The 20847-nt window shown below is 36.2% G+C and overlaps 1 protein-coding gene across 4 annotated transcripts in view; it reads left to right on the forward strand.

Annotated features, from left to right (window-relative positions):
* The window catches only part of SYT14 (synaptotagmin 14), a 239104-nt gene that overhangs the window by 78592 nt on the left and 139665 nt on the right, over nucleotides 1-20847 (forward strand). For all 4 annotated transcript variants that reach the window (XM_044004094.1, XM_044004092.1, XM_044004095.1 and 1 more), the window contains one exon: nucleotides 618-833. In XM_044004094.1, coding sequence (XP_043860029.1) covers nucleotides 629-833 — 205 coding nt within the window. In that variant the 5' untranslated portion in view covers nucleotides 618-628. The remainder of the gene's footprint in view (nucleotides 1-617; nucleotides 834-20847) is intronic.

A 20847-nucleotide genomic window follows, 5' to 3' on the forward strand; every position in this document is an offset into this window, starting at 1 on the left:
ATTGCTTAAAGTAGAAGAAAAAAATAAAATGGAATATCTGGGCATCATTTCAGTTGGAGAATTAAGGAAATGGGATGCTTCATCCCATAGGCATTAGTAACACATATGCAGTGGTGACAAAAAGCACCAATTTTGGTTAATTGTACTGGAAGGCAATGCACCAGAAAATGAAAGCTACAGTTTACCTTGTGTATGCTGAATAATTTAAAACCTGTCATTTGCTACCTGACAGCTATTTTACTTGTATTACCCTGAAGGGCCTAAAATTAAGGGACCAGTATAGGATTCTTAAGTGAAAGTTATAAAAGATGGTACCCCTAGATAATTAAACCAAATAGGGTAGTTTAGAGTCCATGAGATGAGAGTAAGAAGATATCTCATTCTACTCTAAGCAGCATAATTTCCTGAAAAACTCTATAACTAGTATTTTAGTATAGTAAGTAGTAACTAAAGCGATCTTTTTTAGAATAAATTTTTAAATGTGAAGTCTGCCTTCATAATAAAAATTTTGATGTTTCTAAAAATGACAAATTCAGGATAACTTAAAGTACTTACATTAATTTGTGACCTTTTTTACATGGAAGTTCTAATTTTCTACCACCATTTGTTCAAAATAGATAATACATACATGGATAAAGATCAGCATGGTTCATCCTCTGAAAGTGAAGATGAGGCATTGGGTAAATACCATGAAGCACTGTCCAGGACACACAATTCCAGGCTGTCAGTGGCAGGTGGAAGACAAAAGGATTATGTTTGGGAGACCAGACAAAAATACAGTCCTCTGTCTGCAGAGTATGATGGATATAGTAGCGAAGCATCAATAGATGAAGGTAAGGTGGACATTTTTTCAATGAATTGAATGCAATTTTATAATTTACAACGTATATTATAGGAACATATAGGTTTTGCCTAAACTCTTAGGCAGTTCTATTTGGACCATAAAAAATGACAAAGAATTTAATATTTCTTTCTTTTTATTTTCTTCATTAGTCAATATTTATTTTCTCTCCCTCTTAACCTTCATAACATATGCATGTTGAAATTCCACATTGGCCATGTCCAAAAATTTATGTTGTTATCTTTGTTTCCATATTCCCACTCAGCTCAATAACTGGCATATAGTTGGTGCTTAATAAATGCTTTTAATGAATAAATAAGTGCCAAATTAGTGTGGTATTGTTGTAAATCTTTTGTTCATAGCTATAATTATCGGTTAGTCATTTAGGCACTAGACAGTATGTTAAATGCCTCCCTTTTTGCCATCAAAGTGCTTATAAAATAATCATGGAGAGAAAATATTTATACATAAAAATATAACAAATAACAGAAGGCAGTATTTGTTAAATTCCAAATAAATAGTATAGGCAGAATTTCTGTAGGAGTTTAGAGGAGGAGTAAATCACTGTGAGACTTAAGTTGGACTCTGAAAGTTAGGAAGGCTTTGGGAATGAAGAGGGAATTTCAGACAGGGGGAATGGTATTATAAGTGAAAACAAAAAATGTTTGAAAAATGGAGAGTGAGTTCATCACCTTGGCTGAAGTGTTTGTAGCATTGACATAATGGAATAGTGAAAAAATAAGGCAGAAAAGATAAATTTGAATTTGATTGAAAAAAGCATTGAATCTGAAGCAAAGGAGTTGATACTTTAACCTGATAAGTAACTTAATGAAAGCAGTGTTTTAGGAAGATTAATCAGATAGTAGTGTGTAGAATGGACTGGAGACAGGGGAACCAGTTAGGAGACTTTGGAATAGAGATGACTTCTTCTATATGGCTTCTGAGGTCCTTTCTTCATCTGAAATTCTGTGAAGCATGAGACAAGCAAGTTGGAAATGGAGAGCTGGTTGTGAGTGACGTCATAATAGAGGAAAAGTCAAAAGGACTTAGTAGATGATTGGATCTAAGGAGCAGTGGTGGAGTCATAAGTGACTTTAAAGCATGAGGATCTGTGTTTCTTGAAGGCAGAAAGTAGAGTGTTGTTTTATTTGTGTATTTTTAGTACCTACCACAGTGCCTTTCACATAGCAGATGCTTAATAAATATTGAATTCAGTTAGAATAGTAATGTCATTTTGAATCAAGTAGAATTGTAGGATTTTAGAACTAAAAGGAACTTTAGAAAGCAACTAATTAAACTCCATTTTTCAGAGGAAAAAAATAGACAAGTCAGGATGTGGAACTGATGTAGAGGAAATGATGAATTGTTTTAGACGTGTTGAGGAAGCATAGTGTTTGGAATGAGAGATGATAGTTCTAATATACACTACCCTGATCAGATCAACTCTGGAATATTCTGTTCATTTTGGGGGATAGTATTCTCAGAAAGACATGCACTAACTGGAGCTCAGCTGGAGGAGGCTCACTAGTATGATAAAGGGACTGAAGATCATATAACATGTGAGGATCATCTGAAGCAAGCACATGTTTAACCTGGAAAGAAAAAAGACTTGAAATCGTATTAGCTTTCTTCAAGCACTTGTAAGACTACCATGTGGAAGAGAAAGTAGACTTAATCTACTTGGTACCTCACACAGTAGAACTAGTAGAAATAGGTAGAAATTACTGAGAGTCACAGTTCTGTTCAATGTTAGAAAATAATTCTTAACAATAGGCGATGACTGGGGCAGCTAGGTGGCACAGTGGATAAAGCACCGGCCCTGGATTCAGGAGGACCTGAGTTCAAATCTGTCCTCAGACACTTGACACTTACTAGCTGTGTGACCCTGGGCAAGTCACTTAACTCTCATCCCGTCCCCACCACCAAACAACAACAACAACAACAACAACAGCAACAGCAACAATAACAACAACAATAGGTAATGACTAAAAATGGATTCAGTTGCCTTTGGAGATAGTGAGTTCCTTATCACTGCAAATTATTAAGTGGAGGTGGGAATAGCATTTGTCAGTATATGTGGGACCAAAAGACTTTTAATTTCTTTTCCAGTTTGAGATTCATGGACTCTGTGAGTTTGAGGTACTCATAGCCTGTTGAAATGTAGAAATGTATAATGCGAAAGTGGAACTTGAGAGATCAGTGTTTTAATGATGGAACAGTTGAGGAAGGCTAACAGGTCATATGAAAATTTCCTAGTGCCAATGTGTGATGTTAATATGATATCAAATTTTATTCTACATAGTGATTTGTAGTTAGTTTTTGGTATGTTTGTGAGCCATTTATGAACTATTTATGGATTTCAGATCTAAGTGGGTGCTTTTTAAATGGGTTGCTTTAATAATAATACAGGGCACTAGTATCAAAGTCTTGACAAGTCTAGTTGGTTGACAGTTAAATAATGTTTGTTGTGATACAACTCTATTGACTGATCAATTAGCTAATGTATAGTGAACTAACATGGGAAAATTATATATAATGAATTATTTACGGGCTTTTCCTCCAGGGTCTTCCCAGAGAATCCTGCATCAGCACTAGATCTAGGGCACTTTGTTTCCATTCTCTTTGTCCAGAGCTTCCCAATGAGCCCTGTGAGCATTGGATTAGCTCTGATCCAGGCTACCCACCTCCCAGATACTTCTGGACCAGAATCACCTCAAACTGCCAACTCCTGCCTCCTGTATGTACTTCCCTCTGTCATATCTTGGTGTGCCTTTTTCTCCTTTGAGGTGGACCTCCTGGACCTCACAGCATATGCTACTGCCTGCTATGAGTCTGAATTTAGCACAAAGGCCTTGAAAGGTCTTATCACCTCCCTCCCTCAAGAAACCTCTCTCTGGCCAGTGGTTATCTGTCTGAATTCATATCTGATGGTTAACATACTCCCTCTTCATATTCTTCTCTTTCTAGTGATTCTGAACCCCTTGCTGTCATTGTACAAAAGCTATATAGCCCATTTCCTTAATTCTAATCCCTTCATTCCCCCCACCCCCATATTGTCCCATTCTATATCTGCCTGCTTTTCCATTGTCGTCTCTATAATGCTTATTCTATAATTAATAAACTGATATCATCTTAAATCTTTTGCTTTTTTGCTTCTTCCATCTTCTGACTCTCTCTTAGCTTCCTCCCATTGACTTTCTGTCCCTGACCACTCTTTCAAGTGTGGTTTGCACTTATACTCACTGTATGTGGTGGGGAAGTCACAATACTTCTTGCTTTTCATTGTCACTACTAGATTCTACCACCATCACTCAGTAGCCTCTCCTCCTTTGAGGATCATTCAATCCAAATTTATTTCCTCATCAAGATTCTACTTGCTTTTTATCTACTGACCTTCCAGAACATTCTCCTTCATTTATCAATATATCTTAGTTCCTACCCCTATACTAGGGAACTTTATACATATCAATGGTCCCTCAAATACCCTAACATCTCAGTTTTCAGTCTGCTTTGTTACCATGACTTATGCCTCCACTCTTTGCCAGCCACACACAGAGATGCTCATACTCTTGATCTTGCCATCGTGCACATGTTCCATTTCCATAGTCATGAATTCTGAAATTCCTTGATCTGATGATAACCTTTTATCATCCCATCTTTCTCTCTGCCTTACCCTACTCTTAACTGTTTTCTACATCCTTACAACAATTTCCAATCCCACTACTCCTTAGTTCTTTTCACAGACCATCACTCCTTCACTGGCTACATTTTCCTCCCCTCTCTTTCTCAATCTCTTGATGAATCAGTTCAACCATATAGTCTCCTTTATGCTCAAAACTTTTGACCATTTGTCCTATCATGGGTTAACCTTTGCTAAAACCCAACCTTGGATTACTCCTATTATGTGCCACCTTTGCTTCTATTCACAGAGATGGAGAAAAGCACAAAAGTGTGCCCATGTAAGTCCACTACAAATTTATGAATTTCAGCTGAGCCCTTTCTGCAGCAAGGCAGTTTTTTAAGCCTCTCTAACTGCTTTGCTTTCCCCCTCACCACAAAGGCTATTCTAAACCTTTTCATGTCTCTCATAACACTTCCTTCCTGGCTCGCCCACCTGTAAACCTTGTATAATACTACACTGAAAAAAAAAATGATGTCCTCTCCTCTCACATCTGGCAGTGTAATATTTGAATATGAGTAAAAAAGGTACAATATTTAGATGCTTTCTTAGAGGTTTTATAGATGACTATGATCTTATAAATGAGGGTATCCATATTAACAATTCAAATCACAACTGATCTTCCTGTGCTCATCCTCTGTGGCTCTTGATCATTTCTTCCTATATGTAATTCCTCCACAGAAGTTCTCCCTATCTGGAAATTACAATATGATACCAGTAGAATGGAAGAGTCTCTTTGACATCCCTTATTTTTCTATATTATTGAATGTCCACCTCCTTATGTAGTTATACATATTTTTTTAAAAAAATCTTTTATGTGACTTGTGTACAATTCTTTGAAGGTAATAAGCTTATATTTACCATGTATATCTCCACTGACCTTTATGTGACCTGCAATTTCGATTCTTTAGAAATTGGTTATTCCATGATTCATAGCCATATGGTATCACCAGAAGAATTTTGTTATTAAAAAGTTTTTGTTTGTGTGTATGTGTATATATGTATCTATGCATATGTACATACATATGCATAGATACGTATATAATGATAATGACTATTGTTTGTGATTATGTAGCTTGAAATTACAGGAAATGTTTATTTCTCATTTGTAAGATGGAAATCCAAATTTCTGTTACAGATAGTCTGCAAAAATAAGAAAACATTGTAGCATATTTGATTATTATGTTTTTCTCCTCTAGATGGCCATATTAATCTTTCAGTTAGCATAAGCTATACAAGCAGGATAGCATCTAAATACTTTAATGAACATTTAACATGGTTTGTGAAATTGCTTTTGTACCACATTTCTCTTTTTTACCTCTAGCCTTTTCTTTAAAACTTAGGCTTCTTTTCTTTTTGTTATTTTTTTTAAATTTCATGTGATAGGTTTTAGCTTTCTAAGAGGTTAAATAAGTTGTACTCTGAAATAAAGTTCACATTGATACTTTGCATTTTCATATTACATAGGAGAGATCAATATATTCTTATGCAAAGAATAAATTTAGTGTACTTTCTTAATTTGGCTGCTCTACTGCTGCAGCTTCAAGGCTTTGCTTCTAGTTTTAGTTGAAATGCTCCTGCAAGAGGAAGGAAAAGCTGCCATCACCACCAGTACCACCACCATTACCATCATCATCACACTGCCACCATCTTCACCACTTCTGGGTTAGTCCCTGATGAAGGCCCCCTGACTGTTGCACAAAATACTCAGTATTTATGACATGATTGTTGGAGAGACAATCTCTATGGCTGTGATGTTATTGGTTTATTATGAATATTGCCCAATTTTACATACAGCAGCATAACTGTAGATTGCTGAATTTACATGATTTTACATGAATTTACATGGTTTTGAGGGAGTTAATTCAATGTTCCATTATCAAAAATAATTTCTTTCATCACTTATGCCTTAGGGTATATAGCACATATATATATTCACACCTGTCAGTTCCTTTCCTTGTGATTATAGTAATAGCCCTATGCTGGTTAACTTTTATACTTAAAAAGAAATTAAGCCATGTAAAGTTACTTTTTAATTTAAAAGACATAAATGTTAATTTTGAATAATTTTTTAATAAAAATAACATATTTTATATGATCATTATGAAATTTAAGGGCCTTATAAATATACTTATCTCAAGAATTCAAGTATCTGGATCACTACTTCATCCACTAACTCAGATTGCATCCCTTTCTTCGAGCTTTAGCTTCTGTGGTTGAAAAATGGTTAACTCTTATCAAAACTTCAGGATTCTCCCTTATCTCAACTGGTCCTCAGATAAAACACAAAACCTGTAATTAAGTCTTTATTTGAAGATTTTAGCTTGATAAGAATCTTCCAGAACTTGAGTTCTGCTGGCTACAGCCTTCAAAAACATAGGATCCTCTCCATATGAAAATGAAACATTGAAGTTTTATAATTGATCACGAGTTAAGTAGGTACAGATAATTTTGTCCATTTTTAAAAGATAGACTGACACAAAATGACTTGTCATAGGTTCAACAGCTACATACTGAAAGTTAGATCATACTAAAATTATATTAAAGAATTGAAAACATACTAGCTATATAGACTTTGGTTAAATTTTGCTTTGATTTTCTCTTTTATTTATCAACTTTTTTCTGTGGGGGAAAAATACAAGAAAATTGACCATTTTTGTAGGTTGGAGGATAATTTCTCCTCAGGAAATTATCTAATGGGCTCACCCTTCCAACTTAGGGAATCCTTAAGTAAGAGGATGGAAGGTCCTAAAACAAACAGTATATTACAATGAAGCCAACACCGTAGACTTTAAACACCTACTATGTTCCAGACACTGTGTTAAGCACTGGAGATACAAAGAAAGGCAAAAAACCCCACCTTGCTCTCAAGGAATTCACCATGTTCTTGGGGAGACAACATGTAAATGATTAAGTATAAAAAAGCTATGAATGGGATAAGTTGGAGATAATTAACAAAGCAAAAGGTCTAGTATTAAAGGGTATTGGGAAGTTTCTTGTAGAAAGTGGGATTCTAGTTTGGATTTGAAGGGAGTCTGGAGGTGGCAATGAGAAGAGAGAATATTCCACAATCACTGAAAATGCCCAGGGTCAGAAGATGGAGTTGATTTTAGCCAGGAATGGCAAGGAGAACAGTGTCACTGGATTGCGGAGTACATGGAGAAGAAGTAAGGCATAAGAGGGCTAGAAAGGGGAGGGAACCAGGTATGGAAAGGTTTTAAAAGTTAAGCAGGAGAGGGGTAGATAGGTGGCACAGTGGATAGAGCACCGGCCCTGGATTCAGGAGGACCTGAGTTCAAATCCAGCCTCAGAACTTGACACTTACTAGCTGTGTGACCCTGGGCAAGTCACTTAACCCTCATTGCCCTGCCTCCCCCCCCCCAAAAAAAAAAGCTAAGCAGGAGATTTTATATTTGATCCTGGACTTAATTTTAGGAAGATCATTTTGACAGCAAAAAGAATTTAAGAACTTAAGAAGAATTTTTAGGATGATAGACTAGAATGGGGAGAAACTTGCGTCAGGGTGAATAATAAGTAGGCTCTTTCAGTAGTCTGTGTATGAGATGATGAGGGGGCGGCACCAGGATGGTGATAGTGTCACAGAACAGGAGGAGATGTTTGAAGGTAGAATTGACAGAACTTGATAACAGATTGGATATGAGAGTAAGTGAAAAAGTGAGAAATTGAGGATGATAGCTAGCTTGTAACCTGGAGGGCCGTAATGTGTTATGTAAGTAATCATTCTTACCTACTTCATCAGGGAGACTGTAAAGTAGAGATTGTCCAAGGACTGCTGGTGTCTATTCCAGGTGAAGGCCAGTTAATTAAAAACTTGTCTTCAAATGGGTTCTCTTGGAGGGGAGTTAAGGGTAATATCAGTGGATAATCCCTGAGTAGCAACCATTTTAGTAGGGAGCTAAAAATCTCTTGAACCATACTGATTAAATATCTAAAACATTCAAGGTACAGAAGATTCAATAAGTTTTGAAAGTAGGTTCAGACTAGTAGTTCCATCTAGGAGTAGTCCCCAAGGACATTGGTATTGATAACCTTTCCAGGGGCAATATAGAAGTGATTCCCTTGCATGGAATTGGTGAGAGCTAAGGGATAGTCATTGTAATTACAAGGCAGTTATAACCCATGTACATACATCTTGTATTAACCAGCATCCTCCCATATGTCCCCATTCCAAGTGTACCTAATCAACACTAGCCTGGTTTTCTTCATGCCCAATTTCTGTAATTTTTCCTCATTCTGGCCACTCTACTCAATCAAGATTTGTCTTGGCTAAAACCCAAGAATGAAATAAAAATACTCTCTTTAAGTGACATTCACATGAATTTAGCCAACAGTATGATAACAAGTAATGGAGAGAAAAGGCCAAGTCATGTGGAAATGGAATTAATGAGGACACTTCAGGGCCAGGTCACTGATTACCTTTAAGGAACTTAGATTTAGAATACAAGGAAATCATAGAAACTGTGCAACTCATCCTTGTAATCTGTCAAAATGAAATGTTGGCTAGATAAATCTATTAGAATATGGCCATCTGGCATGGAAAAGGAGAAATTCTACTACTGCAAGTGTAGAACTCAGAAGCATTGTATACAACTCAACCAATAAACTCTACCGGAATGGAGCATTATCATAGATGGAACAATTTCCTATAATCCCTTATATGTAACATTGACACATTAAAAACTTAAGAAGAATTTTTAATAGCTCTCACCATACCAAATACTCACAGTCTCTCAAATACATGGAGAAAAGAGCTCTCAAAATATAGGGACCTAACAAAACCAAATGTGCATTCTTAAACATGGCCAATATCTTTGTCTTGAAAAAATATGTATGCGTATGTATATACACACATATATACATATATGCTCATATATATTTGTTATTTTATTTGTTTTTTACTTGGTGGGAGGGAGTGTTTGGTGGACAGTGATAGATATAAAAAGATTATCAACAAAACATTTTAAAGGATGTAGAAAAGAAAAGGGACAGGAGGTAGTTAGAGTTCAGAAACAAGTCAAATTTATTAGTACCTAGATAAGTATATATATATATAGGAATATGCTTCTGTGTACCATCATCCTGGGAAGGAATCTCTGTGGAGATGCAGTCCTGCAGGTGCTAGTGCTCCTGAAGACTCAGAAAGTTCTTGCAAACAGACAGAGTCCTTGGCATTACCAAATGGTTCAACATCAGAAACCAAAATGCTTTTATCAGTGCAAATAACCTAAAAGAAAAGGCATTAACATCTGCTTTGTTGCTGTAACCCAAGGACTATGGAATCTTTCCTTCTTACTTGCAGCCGAAACCTTATATATGTGTTTTCTTCTTCATTAAAGTATGAGCTCTTTGAGAGCAATGACTGTCTTTTCCGTTTGTCTCCTTAGCACAATACTTTTTACGTAGTAAGTACTTACTATATGTTTCCTTCCTTCCTTCCTCCTTCCTTCCTTCCTTCCTTCCTTCCTTCCTTCCTTCCTTCCTTCCTATCCTTCCTTCCTTCCTTCCTTCCTTCATATGATTTCCACCTTAAAGGAGTCAAAACACATCTTATTAATCATTTGACATACTTGGATGACATCAAACTATATGACTATACGTAGACAAAATCAGTACTTTCTTTAGCTCATGAAATCTTACTCCAATGATATCAGAATACCAAAATTATTAACATATGCTAAGGAAAGATAGATACAAAAGACTTAGAGATTGTATCTAGTGGCTAAATCAGTGAATGTAGGCAATATAAATCTCCTGGTCCTCTCCAGGCAAAGCATGGTGAGGAGAATGCTATGTCTGAATACATTGAGAGTTAATGACATCCTAATATCAGAGTGAAATGGAAAGGACGTATTTAAAACAACCCCTACATAATACCAGTCTTTATATATTTAAAATTATAAAATGCACCATAACCAATTTAGAAAGCATCATGACAAAAACTCATAAAATACTAATGAAACACAGGGTCTGTTACCTAATGATAGGTATAGAATCAATAATATTTCATTACCAAAAGGGAGGAAGAGGATTGACAGATACTCTCAGAGCACATGATAAAGAGGTAAAAAGCCTACAGAAATACCTTCTCATCAAACAGCACTTCACCAAGCAATAGTAAAGGCTGACAACAAGTATACACTGTGGATTTGTTGAATATAACTCAAAATCATTTACCACCAGATGAATTCTATGGAACAGCTAAGATTCAAAAGTGAAATCAAAAGGCATTCCATAGGTGACTTCCACATGAACTTTGTCAGTAATATGTCAACAGAGCTACTGCAAATAATGATTTAATGAATGAAAAAATATTTATGTGCTTTCTGCATCAGAAACTATGCTAAATGCTGAGGATACAAATATAAAAAGCAAGAAACAAATTCTAATAGGAGAAGATGACACATATGGGTAATTATAGCCAGGGAAGGATGTTTTTGTCTTTGAAGTCTTTTTTTTTTTGCTGGGCAATGGGGGTTAAGTGACTTGCCCAGGGTCACACAGCTAGTATGTGTCAAGTGTCTGAGGCCGGATATGAACTCAGGTACTCCTAAATCCAGGGCTGGTGCTTTATCCACTGCGCCACCTAGCTGCCCCTTGTCTTTGAAGTCTTAAAGATGGTGAATAGAGTCATAGGGCAATTGATTGGAATAAACTTTTTAGGAATGAAAGTATTGATTCAATTATTGTTCCCAGAGCAAGAGTTTAAAAAGGATAGAGACTGGGTAGTAAGAGGTAGGAAAAGTGTCTGATTGCATGACAAGATGATGGTTAAACTGCAACAGTGGTGGATCTAAGACCCACTAGATATTTTAAACTTTTATCAATCAGAAGGTCAGGGCCCTAAATTGAGAGATCATGAGAGCTTGAGTTGAGAAAGTACCACATGAGAGGCCAAGGGTACAATAGAGCAGTATAGTAAGAAGAAGGCAAAAATATACATGGAGGTATATAGCTCACTAAATATGGTGAGTTCTTACCAATCCAAGGTCTTGAGATTACAGTGCAGGAGCTTGAATGCTGGGTCAGAGACCAAGGGTGGAGGGCAGCAACATGATGTAATTGGAGTGCTTTAATATAGTGGGACCAGAGTCCTCTAAATATGATGAATTCTCACCAATAAGGAGTACAGGGATCTAGGATTGGGAGAATAGATTGCAGTACCATGCTAGGAAGGTGGATGAGTCATGTGGATTTATTTATAAACGTGCAGAGGTTTATGATGGCAATTTAAGGTCAAGAGAAATAATACTAAATTTATCTTTAAGGAGGATAGACTTCATGATCAATTAAAATATCCAAGGAAATGATAGAAACTTTATAATACCTTACTATAATCTATAAAAATTTACTTGAATACTTGGCAAGACATGACCTGGTGGCTAGAATTATACATCATGAAGCTTAAAGATGAAGTGGCAGATAACAAATTCCCATACTATAAATACTGAATTTAAAATACTATATGGAACCCAATTAATAAACTGTACTTGAGCCGGAGCATTATCAAAGGCCCAGCTGTTGTTCATAATCTCCCCCAATGTAATACTCTATAAAAATAAGTGTATTTTTAATAGTTACTGCCATACCCAAATATTTATACTCTCTAAGCTATATGAACTAAAAGGTTTTCAATATATAGAGACTTAGCAGAAGAAATAAAAAATAAATCAGAGGGGGCGGCTAGGTGGCGCAGTGGATAAAGCACTGGCCCTGGATTCAGGAGTACCTGAGTTCAAATCCGGCCTCAGACACTTGACACTTACTAGCTGTGTGACCCTGGGCAAGTCACTTAACCCCCATTGCCCCGCAAAAATAAATAAATAAATCAGTAAGCATTTATTAATGCCAGCCATGTGCCAGCTACTGTGCTGGGTACTGGAAATACAAATGCAAAGAATAAAACAATCCCTATTCTCCCTCTCATTCAGGACACAGTACACGCATATATGTGCATAGAGGTAATGAATTCAAAATAGATCCAAGGTTGTTAGGGAGGGGAGATTACCGGCAGTTAGAGAGATCAGGATAGGCTTAGAAGGTGGTGCTTGAATGTTTTTTGAAGGATGAGATCTATTCTTTGAGGTAGAAGGAAGGAGAAAGTTCCAGACTTGGGGAACCACCAATGCAAAAGTAGGGAGATGACTTTTGTGCCCTTATTGAGGAAGAACAAGAAAGCCAGTTTGGCTAGTCCATAGAAAGGAAGTAATGTTTAGCAAGGCTGCAAAGAAAGATTAGAGCTAGATTGAAAAGGACTTTGAAGGCCAAATGAGGGAGGTTATATTTGATCCTAGGGGCGGGACAAAGGCAGTGGAGTTTATCAAGTAGGCAAGTGACATGGTTAGATTGGCACTTAAGGAAAATAATTTTGTCAACTTCATAGAGGCTGTGGATTAAAGTGGGAAGATATTTGAGGCAGGGCGATCAATAAGGAGACCACTGCAATAATCTAGGCAAGAAGTGATGAGGTCCTGAACTCACAGTAACTCAGTGAAGTAGGTATTTCAGGGATTATCTCTGTTTTAAAGATGAGGAAACAGCCTTAGAAAGATTATGTCTGTGGACAATCAACAAACATTTATTAATAATATTTTTGGTGCCAGGCACTATTCTAATCACTGAGTATACAAAGAAAGGCAAAAAACAGTCCCTGCTTTCAAGGAGTATATATTCTAATGGAAGAGACAACATGTAAATAGCTTCTAATACAAGCTATATACAAAGTAGATGATGGTATGATTGACCATATATACACAACTAATAAGTGTCAGAGATGGGATATAGAGCAATCTCTTCCTGACCTCCAATCTAATACTTTGTTATACTACACTGCAACCACAGAAGCCTAAGACATCAACATTGCCTTCTGGTTTCCTTTCTGGAGTGGAGTCAGGAAAATGTTCCCTGGAGAATATATAGCTATGCTGCTCCTTGCCTCTCATCTCACTTTCTGGGTCTTCATTTAAAGTCTCATAATAAGCTAGTCTAAAGATTAATACCAGCAGTAGTTATCTGGACTTCTATTTATATATTCTGTCTGGATACAGCCCAAATGTGGGTGGACATGCCACAGGTATTCTACTAGTACAAATGTCTGTATCTATTCCTCTTCTACCTTTGTGGTTCTATACTATATCTTACTAATTATTGTTCATAATACCTACCCTTTTCAGGTCATTTCTCCTCCCATTCTGTCTTCTACTTTGGGATAGTCAGTCAATTCTTGTTAAGATTTGCCTTTTTTAAAAATTGTAATTATGAATTTTGCAAATAACAACACAACCATTTTACAGTCAGATACAAAGAACAAAAGATATTGTGAACTTCCCTAAAGTTTTTTTTTGTTGTTGTTTTTATTTTTGTTTCTGCAGGGCAATGAGGGTTAAGTGACTTGCCCAGGGTTACACAGCTAGTTAAGTGTCAAGTGTCTGAGGCTGGATTTGAACTCAGGTCCTCCAGAATCCAAGGCCAATGCTTTATTCACTGTACCACCTAGCTGCCCCTAAAGTTTGTTTTTTTTAAGTTTATATTAAACAAAGAAGTATCAAAGTTGCTTTTGTGTCCCCTTCCGAATTTCATGTTTTCTGTATTTTAAAATGTTTTATTAGTCCCTCCCTCTCACCCTTCCTCCCTCCTTTCCTCCCTTCCTTCTCTCCTTCCTTTGTTCCCGTTACAATTACCTAACTACCCTACTCCCAATTGAAGTATTTCACATAATAAATAAGTATAGTCCAATAAAACATATCACCTCACCATTCTTCTAATCTCAGGATCATAACCTCACCATTAGCCTCTATTCTTCACTCACCTTCATTCCATGTATCCATTCAAATGTCAGATCTTGTCATTTGTACCTCTACAGCATCTTATACATCCAAACCTTTCTCTTCACTTACATAGCTGCCCCACTCACCACCCAACCATCCATCTCCTCTTGCCTGAACCGTGGCAGCAGTCTTCTGATTGGTCTTCCTGCCTCAAATTCCTTCTCCTCTCTAAACTGTAACATAGCTTCCAAAATGATTTGTGCCAAATTGCAAATCAGAGCATGTCAACCCAGTACTCAGTATGCTCCAATGGTTCCTTATTACCTCTAGAATAAGATGTAAACTCTGTTTGTCCACAGCCTCGGTAAACTGTTCTAAAGTTAGTTCTACAATAGTCTTTTGTCAAACAGTGATACTCTCATCTTAGTTCAGTTCTTTTCCAGCTCTAAGTAGGTACTCCTGTGATAACGTGGTTTCCTGAGACCCTCAAATGAAAATCTCTTTGTCTAGTCAGTCTGCCTATGAACCATCAAAGTTGACACAAGGCTCTATCTCATCCATTTTTAAACTTTTATGTATGTAGGCAAATGAATAAAAATTCATATTCGTGGTTTTTTATGCTGTTTATGAAATATGTTCCTTACATCAGCTCTGGGAGATTGTACAAATATTATTATCATCATTTTTCAAATACGGAAACAGTAAAGGCATTATGTGCCTTTCTTATAGTCACACATCTATTAAATGTCAGAACCAAGATTCTAATCCAGGTTGTCTGACCCCATTTCTAGTAACCACTTAGGAATGAATGAGCTAACAAATGTATGCATAAATAATAAAGCATTTATCAAAAGTACTTTGTACCCACCATGGTACTAAGTAAGAGGGATACAGATATAAAAGAGAGTTCCTTACATTATGGAATTTACATTCTAGTACAGGAGGACAGAGCATATAGAGGAGTGGTGGCTCAGGACAGGAGAAGTTGAAGGGATGATAAGTGTAGCCATAATGCAATTGAATGATGTTATTCCAAAGACAATGGTAGTACTTATTGATGTGATTACTGTTCCTGGAGCAAGAGTGGGAAAACAAGAATGAAGGGATGGGCAGGAAGATGGCATGGTCAACTGACTGGAATGAGCTAGACATAGTAAACTTTCATTGAGGCCCCAAGTCAAGAAATGGAAATCAGGTTGAAGAGTAGCAGGACAGAGCAGCTGTAAAGTTGAAAAATGACAGGAAGGTTAAACTGGAAACCAGAGTATTTTGGTAAAAACACTTTAAAATTATTTGCAGATTCTTAGCCACCAAAGGCTTTTAGCAATGAGGGCTTTTTTAATATGATGGGTAAAATCATTCTGAAAAGATTCTAAAAGCATTTAGTTTCCTAAAAAGCCTAAAACACTTGTTCTCTGTATCCACAAAACATTCTCTGTTAGACTCTGTTTTAGAAGTTTGTGAAGAGTGAAGATGATTTGGTGAAAGTGATATACTAGGTCCTTTAAAAGAATACTATCCCAAACACACTGAACATAAATCAACTCTAGGAATATTATAGCCAAATTCCCAAGATCACAGGTCAAGGAAAAAATATTGCAAGCAGCTAGAAAAAAGTAATTCAAATACTGTGGAGCTATAGTAACAGTAAAACAAGATCAAGCAGCATCTACATTGAAATACCAGAAGGCATGGAATATGATATTCCAGAGGGCCAAAGGAACTGGGACTACAGCCAAGAATCACGTACCCAGCAAAACTTGTGTAATCTTTCAGGGGGGAAAATGGGACTTCAGTGAAAAAGAGGACTTTCAGGCATTTGTGCTGAAAATATCTGAACTGAATAGAAAACTTGACTTTCAAATACAAGACCCTAGAGAAGCATAAAAAGGTAAACAGGAAAAAGAAATCATGAGAGATCTTAAAAGATTAAACTGTTTACATTCGTATATGGGAAGATAATACTACTAACTCATAAAATTTTTCTTAGTATTAGGGCAGCTGCAAGGAATATACTTAGAGGGCACAGGTGTGAATTGAATCTGAAAGGATGATGTCTGTAAAGCATTTCTTTTTTGTTAATCCTTGTTTTTTGTAGAGTATGCAGGGTGGGCTCAAGGCCTCCTGGGTCCAGGGCTGGTGCTTTGTCTACTGTGTCACCTAGCTAATTCATGATGACATCTTCAAAATAAAGTTAAGAGATAAAAGGAATGTGTTGGAAGAAAGGGAAAGGGAGAGGTGGATTGGGGAAAAGTAGTTCACATAAAAGAAACAAGAAAAAGCTTATGGAGTAGAGGGGGAAATGGGGAAGGAGTGGGGGAGTTATTGAGCCTAACTCTCATCAGAATTGGCTCAATGAGGGAATAATATACACACTCGAGAGGGGATGATAGTATTATATCTTGCCCTGTGGGAAAGTGGGAGGGGAGAGGCAGTGGAAGGAAGGGCAGATTGGGAGAGGGAGCAGTAAAAAGCAAAACACTTTTGAGGAGGGATAGGGTGAAGGAAGATAGATAATAGAGTAAATATCAAGGGGAGGGAATAAGATGGAGGGTAATACAGTTAACAATAGTAACTGTGAAAGAAATGATGAGCAGGATGCTATCAGAAGGACATAAGAAAACTGCAAACCATCAACAGAGATAGAACTGATGGTATCTGAATACAGATTGAAGTATAATTTTGTTAACCAACCTGACTAATGAGAAGATATTTTGCATAACTGCACATGCATGACTTATATTGAATTGTTGGATTTCATAGGAAGGGATGAGGAGGGAGGGAAGAAGAAAATTTAGAACACAAAGTTTTAAAAATCACTGTGAAAAGTAATGATGAGCAGGAGGAATTCAGAGAAACCTGGAAGGACTTACATGAGCTGATGCTGAGAGGAGCAGAACCGGGAGAAAATTGTATACAATAACAGCAACATTGTATAATGAACAACGGTAATAGACTTGGCTCTTTTTAGCAATGCAATGGTCCAAAGCATTTTCAAAGAACATCATAACAGAAAATGTTCTCAACATCCAGAAAAAAAGAACTGTGGTTTATGAATGCATATTGAACCATACTGTTTCTACTTTTGCGCTGTTTGTTTTTCCTTCTTTTTTGAGGTTTTCCCCCTTGTACTCTGACTCTTCTTGCACAATATGACTAATGCAGAAATATGATTAATGTGATTGCACATATAAAAAATAACTACTGGGGCAGCTAGGTGGTGCAGTGGATAGAGCACCGGCCCTGGAGTCAGGAGTACCTGAGTTCAAATCTGGCCTCAGACACTTAACACTTACTAGCTGTGTGACCCTGGGAAAGTCACTTAACCCCAATTGCCTCATGAAAAAAATAAAAATATAAAAAAATAACTACAGATAGTAATGTAATACTTGGGAACCTGTCAAGACTCACACAGTTATTATGTAAACACAGTTATAAGACACTCTTTACACAAATAAAGAAAGATCTAAATATTTAGAGAACTATTAATTGCTAATGTATAGGCTGAGCCAATACAATTAAAATGATGATACTACCTAGAAGAATTTATTTCTTTAGTGCCATATCGATCTAACTATGGAAGGACTACAACTGGAGGAACATAAGTAATAAAAATTCATCTGGAGAAACAAAAGGTCAAGACTGTCATAGAATTAATGAAAATATGGGAAAGAAGTAGGCCTAAAAGTATTGGATCTCAAATTATATGACAAAGTTAATCATTGAGATATCTTTGTACTGGATGAGAAATAGATTGATCAGTGAAACACATCAGGTATGCAATATACAGAAGCAAATAAATAAGCACAGTAACTTAGTGTTTTATGAACCCAGAGATCCCAGCTAATGGGGTAAGAACTTACCATGTGACAAAAATTGCTGGGAAAAGTGGAAAGTTGTCTACCAGGAACTAGATATAAAGTAGCAACACACACTGTATATGCCAGGACAAGTTCCAAATGGATCAACATAAAAAGTAACATCACGGGGCAGCTAGATGGCGCAGTGGATAAGCACCGGCCCTGGATTCAGGAGTACCTGAGTTCAAATCCAGCCTCAGACACTTACTAGCTGTGTGACCCTGGGCAAGTCACTTAACCCCAATTGCCTCACAAAAAAAAAAAAAAAAAAGAGTTAAAAAGTAACATCACAAACAATGTAGAGGGCCATGGAAGAAAATACTCAAATTTATGAGAGGGGACAAATACATGACCAAACAAAGACAGAGAAGTTCACAGGAGGAAAATGGACTATTATGATTACATGAAATTAAAGTTTTGCACAAATAATACCCAATGGAGTCAAAATTAGAGAAGCAGAACATTGGGAAATTTTATCAAAATAAAAATAGTTCCTTCAAGATAATACTAAATACAGAACAAGTGATTTTCCTAAACAAATTAGGTACTTTTTCTTTAATAAATATATTAAATAACCTGAATCTAGTTGATTTTGAAGTTCATTTAGTATTAATTAATGCACAAATAAACACTGTGGTAGTTACTGGAGATAAAAATAAAACGAAATTTGAAACAGTCCTTGCCATTAAGAAGCTTAATTATATTTGAATGAATACATTTTTCTCAAATGTATTTTCAAATATATTTGAATTGATAACATTTTTTATGATATGAATAGACATTTTGCTGATTCCTCATAGAGGCATGTGTCTAGTCTGTCTTTGACTCCCCATTACAGGTCATTAAAACATATATCCCATCTATAACGTACTGCTGCCTTTTAAAAAAATATATATTTCTTACAGTTATACAAACTTATACAAAACAGAATACAAAGACAAACAATAATCCAACCAGCATTTTGAAATCTTTGAAGGAAGAGTACCCTCTTCTATGAAGTGAAGGCTTTGAAGAAAGCCACTTGTAGCAATGTGGTATCTCTGAAGTAATAGCAAACATAGATTAATAAACAAAGATAGTTTTTACTTAGTTAAATTTTTATTTAAGTATTCAATGGTCCTTCTGCCTAGATATAGATTTAGGGTAACATTTAGAAGCACTGTAACTTTCTTTTGTGTTTCCTGATAAATGACTAAGTAGAATCTATTTTTATGGAATCAAATTAAGTATTGCTCATTATTGTTTGTCCTTCATTCTAGAAGAGGACCGTGACATCGGGATGTGAGGTCATGACTTGCACTGAATTGGATTTAACTGAGCCAGGGCTATACAAAGTCACCAGCCTCATTCCTCCAGAGCCATCCAGTGGCAAGATATATATCAGGACAACCAGAGATAGCCCCAGATATTTGAGGCAATCAGATTAAATGACTTGCCCAGGGTCGCATAGCTAGTAGTGTCCAGTGTCTGAGATCAGATTTGAACTCAAGTCCTCCCAACTTAAGGGCCAGTGCTCTATCCACTGTGCCATCTAGCTGCCCCTAGAATTGCTCATATGGTAACCTAATATGGTATTATAACAACAAAATTTCTGTTTGCAAACTTTTTTTGGAATTCAGCACTATATAAACTAAACAAGGTATTTAAATTATGTGGTAATTGCTTTAAAATCTTTTCTTGGTGTCTTATGTTTGATTATATCTGAATTAGTTCTCATATATCATCAAGACAACTGCAACAATTCTATTAAATAAATCCAATGGGTTGACTGTACTCTGAACATTTATATATTTTTTAACCTGGATATGTGATTTCAGTGATATATGCATCTCTCAGATCAGCATCTCTGCAACATAGTCTTACAGAATGTTTGTAGTACTGACAATTTAAATGATGTTCCCAGGATTGCACAATTATTTATCAGAGGCAGTACTGGTACTCAGGTCTTCCTGACTCCAATCTACTACACCACATTGCCTCTCATCCTGAAAAGTGTATTTTTAGGCACTTAAAAAAAAAAGACTTTACTCTGAAAAGATATTGGAAAATAATTATGTAAATGATTTATCTTTTTGCAAAATCAATAGACAATAGAAAATGTCTCTTGAGATTTTTGTTTGGTAAAAGTATCTGGCATCTAAGTATCAAAATTCTTGCAGAAACTAAATAGTATTATATATCTGCCTTCTTTATTTTCTTTGTTTTGTTTGATCAAAGCAATTGAATTTCTCTCTCATATCTTCAACTAGAAAGTAATTAAGTCTCCCTCTGGTGAGACCTATGCAAACCACTTGGTTACTTCATGTAGAGGCACTGGTGTGCTGATACATGTTTAACTATTAGCTTGCCAAAAAAATTATGAATGACACATTTTAAAGTTTAATCCGTATTGCATTTTTTCCATCACTTTCTTAAGTCTAGACAATCAACAAAACAATAAATCAAGTCCTAATCTGTAGCATTTGCCATTTCCAAAGTGTAAATGCTCATGTTGAAAATTTAACAGTCATCTCTCAATAGCCAGGATGAGCTGGCTCCAGCACACCCTTGGAGCTGACCCATTCTTTTTCTGGATGTCGAATCAAATTTCCTTGCTTGTATTCTGAACTAAAATTAAACTGGAGCACTTTATTTAATCAAGTGTGCTAACAATGACATTGAATTCTTTTAGAGCTCTTGACT

This window comes from Dromiciops gliroides, chromosome 4, assembly GCF_019393635.1.
Source record: "Dromiciops gliroides isolate mDroGli1 chromosome 4, mDroGli1.pri, whole genome shotgun sequence".
Lineage (NCBI taxonomy): Eukaryota > Metazoa > Chordata > Mammalia > Microbiotheria > Microbiotheriidae > Dromiciops > Dromiciops gliroides.